At 38.9% G+C, this 13,985-nt stretch overlaps 1 protein-coding gene across 3 annotated transcripts in view; it reads left to right on the forward strand.

Annotated features, from left to right (window-relative positions):
* The window catches only part of SLC35F1 (solute carrier family 35 member F1), a 231,825-nt gene extending 218,105 nt beyond the window's left edge, over positions 1–13,720 (forward strand). For all 3 annotated transcript variants that reach the window (XM_081945841.1, XM_081945843.1, XM_081945842.1), the window contains exon 8: positions 13,347–13,720. In XM_081945841.1, the coding sequence (XP_081801967.1) occupies positions 13,347–13,571 (225 nt within the window). In that variant the 3' untranslated portion in view covers positions 13,572–13,720. The remainder of the gene's footprint in view (positions 1–13,346) is intronic.
* The last annotated feature ends 265 nt before the right edge of the window (positions 13,721–13,985 follow it).

Consider the following 13,985-nt stretch of genomic DNA (forward strand, 5'->3'; position numbering starts at 1 on the left):
TTGAAAGCCAGTGCTTTCTGCCGTATAGCTTGGTGAATTCAGGCATGGTGCGTGCCATTGTTCCATTGCCATTTCTGCGTTTTGACCTTTGCTTAGACATGTAGCAATACTTCTCAAATCTAGGAACCTTAAGCTGTGTGGGCTTCAGCTCCCAGAATTGTCCATGTGAGGTTGAGAAACACAGCAATTAAGAGCTGTAGAATTGGCCGGGCTGATGGTCTTGATTAATTGGCTTTCAACTAAGATAGAACCAGTGGGAAAGCTTTCACTCTAGACACCATGAAGAAACAGTACATGCTACAGATTTCAACAACACAACAGATTTGCACCACTGTCTGTTTTTTCCTACAGATATTGCTATTGATGCCTGATCAAAGGTCAAGTCTATTTTATAAAATACAGTGAAACATCTGAAGAAGGTTGGGTTTATTGCCAAAATTACTTGGAAGTCATCCATGAGAGGATCAGGACACATTAACTTATTTTCTAGATCTTTCTGTCCTCACAACTTCAAAATATTTTCAAGATAACATTTGCCCCATGGATTTGAATCATATCCACCACACTGTCAATTGTATCTATCAAGCAAAGCTACCTTCAAACATGTTAAAGTACAATTGCAAACAACTTTTGAATGCTTTTAATCAACTCAGAGAATCAATCAAACTTCCAAGGTTCCAATTAAGTAGTGAAGAAAATAATTTTCAAGACAAGGAAATGTGATGGATTCTTTTTTCAGCTGAGTCCTTTTTAAATTCTTTTCTTTTGCTTTGTGAATCAGCAACTAAAGCTATTATGCAACATCATTTCAAAGACAATGTAGTAATCTAAAAAACTCCAAATGTTGGTGGGTAAAATATCAATGTATTTCAATTTGCTATTCATAAATCATGAACCTGCCAAATGGGAAATAATTTATAATTGCCACACTTGGTCAAAGCTTCACTACAGTGCATAAATAGGATGTAATGGAATGCAAGAAAGTAACGAAATATTCAGCTCAGGCATTTTGCTTTTCATTTCTAACTGTTAATGCTTGAGAAATTTCAAAAATATTAATTTTCTAAAAAAATCACATGGAGAGTGAGTGTTAGCTTAGCTTCTCTCTTAAAACACCCCCTCTATTCCCCTAATGGACTGAAGCTGTGTATGCTTGAATTACAAATCCATTCATTTAAAAGTAATCATTCTCTTCATGAATTAATAATTTGATCACTGCGAATCATATTACTACAGTACTATGGTTAATCTGGCCTGAAAGGTATTTTTGCAAAAGGAGATGTCATTTACTCAGTTCTTCTGGTGATTTTGATGAAGATCTTAAGATACACAAGAAAAAAACTGAATAACTTTAGAGCAAGAATGGAACTTACATTTTGGACGACATCATTATGGGTTTTTTGATCCTTTAAACCATCTAAAATTACTCTGCTGGGTAATGGTACAATTTGCCACATTTTCTCAAAGTAAAGGCTAATAGAAGTTGATTGAGTTAAGCTTAGTGTAGCTATTTCATCTTTAATCTTACATTTTGGTCCTCCCTGTGGTGACATGTCTATTTGGAGTCCAAAATATGATTGCCCAGCCCTCTGTGTATATTTTCACACATAGATAAACAATTTATATTTTTGTTTTTATTTGAATTATTATATGAATTTTATATGGGCAATATACACAAAGGATTTAATCGTTGACTCTGTTGCCTCCAGGGTTGTTGTTTTTCTTCAAATAAATTATATTGTTCTTTTCTTCATCGGAAAAGATACAGTAAGTGGATTCTGCTTTTTGACACTAAAACATTGTATATTACATCTCAGAGATTTATCGTTGTCTGGAAGACAGACTTTACATTTGAAAATCAATAGATAATTTTATGAAACAGCTGCCGTTGCAATTTTTTTTGTCTGATGTGGAAAAACACAAGAAAAAAATGCTACAGAGAATGAAAAAAAATGTAATCCAGGCACTTTTAGAGGTTTTATTTTCAAAACCTTCTGTTCAATGTTTAGGTACATTTAGACTAATACTTCAATTGGATTTTCTGCAAGCAGATCATTGAAGAGAAAACCAAGAAATGCAAGGCAATGGAAAAACATAGGAGTTAATGTTATATAAAGTTAGACTATTGCTCCAAAGCGCCTGGTACTGTCTGCTCTGATCTCAAGATCTCAGAAACCTTCCACTTGGTGCAGCGCTTGTCTCCCAGTTCATGTCGGGGTAACTAAAGTTCCCCATTACTATTGTGATGCATGTTTTGCATCTTCTGTTATTTCAGTTTTAACTGACGATCTCAAGAACTAAAGAACTAAAACTGGGTCTTGGCATAGAAAACGGGTCTCTGCCTCTGAACTGCAAAACTACTTGGGTAATACAATGCAGCAAGTTGTTGATCGCTGCTATCTCAGTGTTCAGTTTTTCTTTCATGCCTTTGGCAGAAAGCACTAATATCAACAGGTGAGAGGGCATGCATAAAATGGAGAGCAGGGAGATAAATGAATGCATGTTGAAATAAATCTTCCAGGTTTTTCCTTTTTTGTCTTCAATTAAAGTCCCTCCCTTTAATCAATTCTGTGTATCTGTGACTTTATATGGTAGATCTAAACCAAGTAGCAGGGCTCTATTATCTTATCTCTCCATGATGGACTTCAACACATGCAATCCAAGGTGACATGTGGTGGAGCTTTCTCATCTTACATAATTATTTCATGATAATTTTCCTAGGTTTGTATCAGTGGTGGGTTGCAGGTGGTACGTCCCAGTATGGGCGTACCGGACCCTGCCCGGAGCACCGGGTACCATTCCATTAGGGTGCTCCGGAGGGCCCACCCACCCACTCGAACTCCTTACCTGTCCTTTAAAGCCTTTGGCGCTTCCACACACGCGCATTGCAGATACAGTGCCTCCGTAACGCTCCACTGAGCAGCTGGAGCATCACGGAGGCTTGCGGAGGCATTGCTGGCAGGTATGACGCATGCGCCATGCGGACAATGCTGGGCCTGTTCCAACCGTACCGGTTGAAACGGGATCCAGAACCCACCACTGGTTTGTACAAGACTTTTTGCTTAAATAATGTAGCCATTCATTAAGAGGAACACAGAGTCTACCTCATAGAAAGTAATTGATCCAGCCAACTCTTTGCCTAACTGGCTTGCTCTGCCTGACTCATCCGCTGCTTGGATGAGCAGTGAATCTAGTCTCAAACTAACAACAAAAATTAATCCAGTAAGGATTATTACTTAGAAGAAGGAATGGGCTTGTTTTCTCTTGCCCAGATGGCAGGACAAGAACCAATGGGTTACAACTATAAGGAACGTAGGAAAAAAATTGACAGAACCTGGGGGTGGAATGAAAAGAGGAATCACCTATAATCTCTACATAGTCAAAAGCGAACTAAAACACCCCTTGAGTGACATTGACCCTTATCTAACTCTAACCAGGTGTTGACCAGTAGTTGAGAAGACTCCTGCCCATAGGCTTTTGGGAATAAATCAGCTTAATGAAGTTTCAGTTATGGACCTGGTCTTTCGACCTGACAGGGAAGCAAGTTCAGGGAAACTAGACTTCAGGAACAATTTCCTGATTGTATGGACAGATAGCCACATATAATGATGAGTTGTCTTCACTAGAGGTCTTCAAAAAGAGACTGGATGGTCATCTGCCATAGGTGCTGTTGTGGATCCTGCATTCGGAAGGTGGTCAGACTGGATGACCTCTAAGATCCCTTCAAAGTCTGTGATATTGTTGTTAGAAGAAACGGTGGCTTTCCTTAATCATAAAAAGCATCTCAGAATGCTTCATTTTCATCAGTCCCCTGATCTTCTTGTATTGTCCTCTTGATTGAAAGATCTCTTCTGAAAGTAGACTCTACTTAGTACAGTGGAAAGATGTGGTCCAGAGTGTTCTTGATGATAGGAAATGCTGGTGAATTTTGAGCATCCTGCTGTCAAGAGGTCCAGATAACATCCTTGAAGAAAAAGATTTCAAAACAGTTCATAACACCACCAAGAAAACTAGTTGAAAGCAGTCATTCTTCTTCTTTTGCTTACACAAGCAGAAGCCTTTCAATTAAGGCAGAACCATCTTGGATACATCCCTATATCCTTTCCACTTTGATTTTTGCAGTAGCTTGCTTTTTAGAAAGACTAGCATTCTAAAGAAGGGAAATTCATTTAACTCATTAATCAAATGTTTTCCAAATGACACCTGAAGATGTTCCTTTAGCTCACCTGGGAGGCCAAATTATCTTATAAACCCATTTGGAAGCGAAGGAAACATCAGGAATCACTTTTGTGAATGAGAAGGAAGAAACTGATAACTGAATTTGATATACACCCATATTGTCTGAGATACAGCTTTGAAAATCCATCTTAGACTCTTGAAATCTACATTTTAGAGAGTGACTATGAATAAAGTAATTGTCCCTGGGAAAAAAAGTAAGAAATATAGAAGACAGAATAAGATAATATTAATTAATAAATAAGAGTACATTCAATTGTTCACAAAACTGGTAACAGACAAAATTGTTTTCATATAACAGTATCTGGAGGAAGTTTCCTGTCAATAGCAAGATTCTATTATTTTTGTGTTTTGGAAAATAAACATGAAGAGCAATTAAAAAAACATGACTATTGTGATTTAAAGACGTTGCCCTGTTATTTACCACATTATGGAGACACTAGTGATTTCCATGGTGTTGACTTTCTTACAACAGCTGCAAAAAATAACATTGCAACAAATTGGGAAAAAATGCTCTTATATTGTACGAAAGGCTTAACAGGGTTTGTGAGATAACATTAACAACCAAGCTTATATATTGTTTGAATGTCATTGTCAAACCAGATCTGTAGGAGAAAATAACTAGTTGCTAGTAGTATTGAGATATTGTAGGTAATATTTATTACGTTACTCAAGCCATTTATTTGCCATCATTTTAATGAGATAGGAATATATAATAATATGAATATACCTGTTTATTTGTATAATATGAATATACTAGTAATCTCTGTTACTATAACTATTTTTAAATCACACAATCCACAAATCTAAAATATAGCAAAGTCAACCTCCCCCCCAAAAACCAGACTCCTTTTGTTAATACAACAATCTCTTGTGAGTGTGGCTGAGATTAAGACCTAGAAAAATAGGTGATGGTAAATACCTTGAAAAGTTGTGCTACACTTTTGATTTGAGGGCAAATGGGTCCTTCAGAGTTTGCTCACAATGCATCGCACACTGTCCAAAAGATCTTTCTGCTTTTGTAGTGCTGCACAGCCTAACTTGGCAAGCACAGCCAACCTGGTTTATAGAGGACACAAGATTAGGAGAGGCTCCTTTAGCCCATCAGTGATTTTTATGGTCAATGAGGTGTGGAAACTATCTATAATTCCTCTGCTTGCCTAGCTTCCTGCCCACAGCTGCTCTCCAATAGAAGTTGTTAGTTTCTTTCTCATTTTCTCATTTGTGACTCCCATGATATTTTTCACAGATTTTCAGTAAATAGCTAACATTAGTGACTTGATCATTTAGGAATGTGAAACAGCCTCTTGTGGTCATTGGCTCTAGTCAAAGATAATGGGTTCTTCTTTTTTTAAAAAATCTAGAAATATTTGAATATACAATTGCATTAATTATTGTTAAAACAATCTGGTCTTTAAACTTGGCCTTTCACATCACTCTGACTTTAAAATTGAAAAGAAATCTTCAAAACAATTCTGCATCATGCCTGAACCATTCATGTTTTTATGGCTAAAGAATGGTTTCAAAATTAAATGACTTTTTGACCTGCTCTGAGTTCAGCCTATTGATCTGAGGAAGAAAAGGGATGTTTTTCAAGAAAGAAAAAAGATCAAGTATGAAACCAGTTTGCTTTTCCCAACAAGGCGTATCCCGAGTGGAATTTGTCTCATTATACAGCTAACATTGTATGCAAATTGGCATTGCCTTTATTTATCCTTTATTTTGAGACCTCTGGCACCATCTTCCTTCCTGCTCTGCACCCACAACACACAGTTTCTTTCTCTTTGTATGGTAGGATGTATCCTTACGCATCTTGTATATCTGTCTGCATGCCTGCGAGTGTATTCATACACCATCCCTATCTGCACTTGTCAGCTCAAGAACAAATCTGCAATAAAAAGCGGGCATTGACTAATTTGAACATCTATCTCAATTAAAAGTTCAGATGCAAAACCATGTCAGAGGAAAGCAAACTCTTGGAAAAACCCCTCTGCACTGTTTTCTTCCCAAGGGACTTTTACATCCAGGTTGAAGTTAATGAGCTGCAGCTGTGAAATGTTTGCCGGTCCAAAGGGGAATGAGCCCCATGTGTATGGAGGAAGAGCACAGCAGAATCCCCGGGCAACTTGACTGAATGTGCCTGTTGTAAAATTCAACAGAAGACGAATAAGCCAAAGGCCCAGGCTGACTCAATTACTGTAAACCTGATGGTGAGCCCCACCAGCCTCAAAGATAGCAATGTAGTATTGATTATTACCAGCGAATGATATTTTATTAAAAGTGACTGCTCAGAAGCCAAGAGAAACACAGACACTGCACACGGATGCCATGAATACAAGAAAACATTACAAAAACAATAAACAGGAAGTGGGAGATGGCTTTATTTAGACATCTTTCTGGGCTGCAACAAAAAACAATAAAGACTCATAATTATTTAGCATTGATTTTCTTAGATCAGGGTGTCTAAATCCTGGGACAGTAGTGGGCGACTGTAAGATTCAATAATTTAATATTTTAGCCTCAGGGAAACAATTACAAAATCAATGTTCCTTCTCTTCCTTTTTCCCTCTTGAGCACATTCTTACCTGGCCAATTCTTTACTAATCCCCCACCAGCTTGGTGGTAGACTGTTTTTTAAGTCGATGCTTGCAAGCCGGGATGAGCATATAAATCAGCTCCTACAAAGGAGGGAACCTGACAGCAGTATCGTTCAGCTAAAGGCCATAATTTGAAAAGCTCTGCAGTGCTCCAGTTCTGAAGGGGAAAAATATTCCAGGGATGGCCATTTAGCTCCTGTTGGGAACTCCTTAAAGCAACTGCCTGGGGTTGCAAGCAGGGGTGGGATTGAAAAATATTAGCAACCGGGTCTCTGCCTGGCTGCTGGGTGCATATGGCCATGGTGGGCGTGGTCTACTCAGCCTCCTACACCACAGCAGGGGGGGTGTTTTTGTCCTCCCCGGGCCCTAGAAGCTTTCCCCGATCCTCCAGGACGGCGAAAACAGCCTCCCCTGGGCTCCGGAGGCCAGAAACAGGTTCATTTTTGGACTCTCGGTACTTTCGGCAGGCCCATTTTTTGCCCTCCCCAGGCTCTGGAGGCTTTCCTCAAGCCTCTGGGAGGGCAAAAACGGCTTCCCCCAGGCTCCAGAGACCCTCCGGATGCTGGAACCAGGCCCATTTTTGGACTCCCGGTACTTCCACTAGGCCCATTTTTTGTTCTCCCAGCCTCTGGAGATTTTCCCCAAGCCACCAAGAGGGCGAAGATGGCCTCTTCCCCGGGCTCCGGAGGCCCTCCAGAGGCTGGAAAGGGGGCCGGTTTCTGGTGTTCCAGGAAGCAGGTTTTTCACCCTCCAAGAGCCTCCGCACAGGCCCTGCACTTACCTGGCATGATGAATGGGCCCTGTGGAGACTCAGGGGAGGGGAGGGGTGGGGTGAGTGAGGCCAGCCTGTCCTTGTAACAACTGATTTGTTGACCCAGATGCAAAATTAACATCCAGTTCACCTGAACCGGTGCAAACTGGCTGAATCCCACCCTGGTTGCAAGGCCACAACTACAGCACAACCCCAGAAAAAGATATTGGGTTCAAAGGGTTATCAAGAGGGGTTGTGGGTTTGCTCGCTTGCATGTGCTTCAGACCATTTTTACTCCTTCAAGTCAGAAGCGCTGAATGATCCATCCGTTCCAACATAATACAGGCAATCCTCCTTTACAAACTGCCTCATTAGTAACTGTTTGCAGTTACAATGGAGATTAAAAAGTAACTTTGTGATAAATCCTCACATGCACATGCCCTTCGCAGGTCTGTAAAGCAAAGGAAATCTGAAGTAGGATGTAAACACAGTTGTTGTTTCACATAGCAACCTCTTTGCTTAATGACCAAATTGCTGGTCCCAGTTGTAGTTTTCTAAATGAGGATTGCCTGTAGTGGTTTAAATACAATCCCAGATCCTTTTGGATGTAGAGACTATTAATTAACAATAACTCCTAACAAAAAAGAGAAAAAAGTTTCCTTACATGAATCCTTAGCCTCCAAGTGCTTATTGATTTCTTTAAAAAGTCCAAGAAAGTCAGCCATGAGCTGATGTACATAGTTGGGGACATATAAATGTTTTATAAGTGTATTGAGAATTTACACCAAGGGACACAGTATGCTCGATTACATGCACCCATGTGCCTTATACAGTATATAAGTAAATTGAACCCATACACATACACACCCAGGAACTTAAAAGATTTATCTGTGGGTGCTTAAAGAAAAATCTCATCATGCAAAAGTGTGCAGTTTTGGAAACACCAGTTTTCTTACGGTAAATCTAAAACATGGTCAAAATATAAATCCAGGGAATTAGCCCAATGTATTTTGTTTTAATTTAGATGACTGCCCTTCACAATAGTGACTCTGGGCAGCTTACAAATATTTAAAAACAATACAAAATATTCCAGACATTCTACAAGAGAAGTAGCTTCCTTTTTAGTCAAGTCCCAACGTGTCATATTTCAGACCTGCATCCACCTGGCTTGGAATGTGCATTGAAGTATCATCCCTGAATAAACCTGTCAAATGAACTCACAAGCCCTTGCCAACTGAGGTGTTTTCAAAGTAAAATTTATAAACATTAGGAGAGCCATCTGTTATGTTTAAATTCAGTGGTTTCTAAGGTGAACTACAGATCTTACATCAAAACCATTGTATAAAGGCATTGTTTTCACCCAAGCCTCAAAGGAAAACAGTGGTGCATTTTTCTGTGTTGAGTTTCCAGAAGCCTGGCAGCAAGAGGGATTTGGATTCTCTGAGGAACAAAATGTCAGAATTGCAGATAGAAACTGGCAGTAAACTCCAGTGTTGTGTAAAGCTTTGGGAGCCCTTCTGAATTTTCAATTTTTCTGCGTAAATATAACCTAAAAAGTTATCTCCACGCAAGTCCTAGAACTAGAAAATGACAACCCAATTTTTAAAAATGTGTCAAACGCATTGTATTTAATTCTTATTCACTTATTGTTTTTAAGGAGAATAATCCAAAGCTGCATATTTGTATGTGGCAAAAGTATGTGAACCTCTCAGATTATCAGCTCATTTGAAAGGGAAATTAGAATCAAGGGTTTCAATCAATGGGATGATAATTAGGTATGAGTGTCCTGCCTTATTTGTAGAACAGAATTCTGGGTATTCACTATCAAAGACTAGTCTTCACAATACAGGCATGTGGAAGTGTGTCATGAACTGAGAGAGATTTCTGAGAAAAAAATTTTTTAAAGCAATTGTTGATCATTACCAGACTGGAAATGGTTACAAAACTATTTCCAAGGAGTTGGACTCCATCAGTCCACTGCTGGGCAGTTTGTGTACAAATGAAGCAATTCAGCATCATTGTTAGCCTCTTGACTAACCAAAAATATACCAAGACGTGTAATATTTTGGGAAGTTTCAAAGGATCCCAAGGTAACATCCAAGGCAGTGATTCTCAGCCTGTGCTCTGCAAACTCCTGGAAGGGGCCGCAATCTCATCCCAGGGGGTCTGTGAAGGCTTGAAGAAATGTTAGAATTCAAATTTTGAGTTAAGTCCTGGGGGCCCGTGACTATGATCCATGACCACCAAAGGTATTTAAAGGGGGTCCATGGTGAAGAAAAAGTTGTAAACCACTGGTCTAAGGAACTAAAGGTCTCTTTTGCATTGGTGAATGTCAGTGTTCATGAAATCACAATCAGGAGAACATAGAAGAACAGCAGTATGTATAGAAGAACATAGAAGAAAGCCACTATAAATAGCATTGCTGCCTATCTACAGTTTGTGAAAAACTGTGTAGACAAGCCAGAATACTATTGGAATAATGTTTTGTGGACAGATGAATCCAAAGTAGAACTTTTGGGCCTGGCTGAAAAATGTTATTTGGTGAAATTGAAGTGTAGGTTTTAACCTATAAAGTTCTTTATGACTCGGCACTGGCTTACTTCTAGCAGATGACTACTCCAAAATAATTGCCTTGAAAATCCATGTGATACATATTATGTTGGGAAGCCACAGGAGCTTCTTCTGAACAAACACAGCTTTTGAATTGACAGGAAATACATGTTTATAGCATACCTTTCCCCAATGTACTAAAGATTCTAGCTTCAGTATTTAATAGTTTTAATAGTCCTCACACCCAGGGAGGGTACCAGCCTAGAGAGGACGCTTGTAAGAGAGAGATGAAGAAAAAGTTGAGAGCCACTGGTCTAAGGAACTAAAGATCTCTTTTGCATTGGTGAATGTCAGCATTCATGAAATCACAATCAGGAGAACATAGAAGAACAATGGTATGCTTGGTAGGCTTGCAAGAGAAAAGCCACTAAAAAGAGCTTTTATGCTTCCTTCCAGTTTTTGTCAAGTAACTACCTGCTTCCCCATTTAGACTCACAGCAACATTTCCAGCAGTGGTAGCAGAAGTAATAGTATATGGTATATCATTTATACCATTATCGGGATTAATAATCATAGGGCCTTGTTTGTCCCAGATCTCTCTTATAACTCATTACCATTACTAGATTGTTACTGGGCAAAACCAGAGCAATAAGCAGCAACAACCAATTGTTCATTGACCCAATAACACAGTTCATCATGAAAATCTCCAGGGTATAAGTGAATGCCGGGGGATAGTTAATGTTACAAATGAGTATTTGGCCTCTCTATATCTGAAGGCAGGAAGCCAAGCTCAACACATCAGAAATGTGGTAGCTGCTGAGAGATCATGGTCAGTCCTTTATGCAAGTGAAGTCAGACATAACAAGCAGGGAGTCAAGAACAAGAAACCCAGATGCTGCCATAAGGTGAAGTCATGGTTGCTAGCAAATTGAACTTCCAAATTACGTACTTATGTACTAATTAGGCAGCTACTCCCAGCCTTAGAATATTCTTGACCTTTACCAGACATAGTTCTTCAAGCTCAGGTATTGGCAGTGCTGAAGTTCCCTTGCCCTTCCCATTTTTTGCAAAGTCTATCCAGTGGAAATTCACAACAAGGTGAGAAGACTATCTGGAGTTCTGGTGACTTGGAGGTTCTTCTTAAATGCAAGATTGAGATCACTGTTGTTAGAGATCACAATACCAGGCTTGCTTTCTATTTTGCAGAATTTCAATTATGATCAGGATGCCCAGAATTATTCAAATCACTTGATATGATGCATAACGGAAGAAAGCTGCACAAAACAGATCTTATCTGTGTGAACTCGGTGCCAGGTGAAAGCTGTTCTTCAGCACTGTTGATGTTTGACATTATATTTTTAGCTGCCAAAGCAATAGGGTGGCTGTGCTAAATTACCTGGTGAGATGTCACAAGAAGGGAAAATGAGATATTGCAAGAGAAAAACAATTAATTGGCCTGCCCACTGGACAGCCTCTCTGCCAAGCTTTGAACTTTCCTCAGTGGGGTTTCTTCTATTCTGAAGTGAGCCAATTACAATCTTAACTGTGGAAAACTGCAGCAGGTGGAGATGTCATGAGAGCGTACAGCCGGTGTGTTGTGTTGCATCTGTGAATGTGTACATTTTAAGATAATTTAACCATCTGTCAACCTATCAGATGTATGTGTGCATATTCATACATACATATACTCAGACATGGTTTACGCAAAGACAAGTCCTGAGGCCATATCAAACAATGAAAAGTAAATGCCAGGTAGCTATATTTGAATTAATATGCAAGGATTATATGAAATAGTCTGAACATTGTAATTTGCTAGAAATTGTTTCTCCAAAACCAAGTCTGCATTTTTTCCCCCAAAATGTCTTTTTTTCTGAACAGGTTTTCCATTTTTCTTCAAATATGCTACTGAATTAGTACATAATGCATTGATTTTCACAGTGAAAACTAAATTTGTGGTAAGCTACTGTCCCTTTCCAATGGGCAAGTTGATTCACATGAATCTTTGCAGGCAATTTATAAGTTCCCAAGAAAAAACTTCATATTTACATTCAGATGAGAAATATAAGTTGGAATGGAGAAGATGGATTGACTATATTCAAAATAAATATCAGACTAAAAATTTTTAATTAGCTTATGAGTGAAGGCACAAGGAAGGTTACAATTTATCTAAAGTTAGTTTAACAAAAGGGGAATTAAAGCACAAGAGGAGGTAGGATGTTAAAGTTAGTTAGCTTATGTTAGCGTATGATTGTTAAATGTTTATACCCTGTATTTTGCTCTGGGAGGTTGGGGGGGGGGGTAGGGTTGGGGGTGGAGGGAGGGAAGGGGAAGGGAAAACATTGTAAAATTTATTAAAACTTTTAATAAAATAAAATAAAAGAATAAAACAAACATATAAAAAAACTTCATATTTAGAATCATTCACTTAGTCATGTCTTAATTATTCAGAGACGCTAAGGATCTTTTCTGTTTAATTTAGAATAGCTTAGTTTCTTCTGAGAGTATCTTTCAGCTGTCACCTCAATAATACTTTTTAGCCTGAGGCTGTTGATTTTGTTTTCATCTTGACATTTATTATATTTAATTAGTTGTTCTTGGAGGTAGCTAATATGTACACCCACAACATATATGCATACAGAGACTTGTGTTGTAGAGCTTTTATAGTGCCTCATTAAAATAGGTGGGTGGGTGGATGGATGGATGGATGGATGGATGGAAGATTTCTGACAGTCCTTCCAACTTCCCATAAGCAAAGTCAATGGGGAAGCCAGCAGAAAGTTGGAAAATTGCCCACCCATGGTCATTCTGCTTTTCTGTTTAGGTAAGAAAATTTCTGAAACAATGACCCAACTGGGCATGGCTTATCTAGTCTTTTCACAAAATTGTTATGATTCTTCTGTGTCTTAGTTACCTTTGATTCCTTTGTGTTTTAGTCACTGGATTTTTGCTTCTGCAATTGAAGTTCTAAAGATTTTATCTGAAGGCATAACATTTCTTTCTTAGAAAATGGTAGTGATCGTTGACTGAAAGCAATAAAAGCCAAATTAATTTACTGCTGATTTAGGGAATTTATTTTTGGCACTAAATTTTAATTTGATTTGATACACAACAACTTTATACAGGGAAAAATATTGCATGCAACTCTTGTGTACAAGGCATTTACTGCATTCCTTTTTTTTTTTTTTTTTACTAATTTTATTCTTTCCATTTAGTTTTCAGGACTTTATCTGCTGTCATTCTTCACAATCCTTGTTGGCCTTTTGCTGTACTCCTCTACATCCACATACATAGCGCAAGATCCACGAGTGTACAAGCAGTTCCGAAATCCTTCAGGACCTGTTGTAGATTTGCCAGCCACTGGACAGCTAGAACCTTCAGTAACATACACCAGCCTCGGCCAAGAAACGGAAGAAGAATCTCATGTCCGTGTTGCCTAAACTCAGGCCCTGCCACCCTTGGTGGAGTTTGTATCACCATTATCTCTGTATCATTCATAGAGAAAGGTATTTTCCGGATGCAGTGACTCTAGTCAGCTGCAAGGTAGCAAATAGGGGAGGTTTATTAAAAACCACCACCACCATTAAAATCTTTCCAAGAACGCTTGACTAGGAGCTGTAATTCACAGTCCTTCACTTGGAGCAGTGCTTTACAATCTAGAAATCTTAATTAAAGTTTTCTTAAGGCAGGGGTGTCCAAACTTGGCAACTTTAAGACTTATGGACTTCAACTCCCAGAATTCCCCAGCCAGCTGGCTGGGGAATTCTGCGAGTTGAAGTCCACAAGTCTTAAAGTTGCCAAGTTTGGACACCCCTGTCTTAAGGAGACGTCGTGAAATGGCAAGGAAACTTTCC

Source organism: Natrix helvetica, assembly GCF_964273705.1.
Source record: "Natrix helvetica genome assembly, chromosome: 2".
NCBI lineage: Eukaryota > Metazoa > Chordata > Lepidosauria > Squamata > Natricidae > Natrix > Natrix helvetica.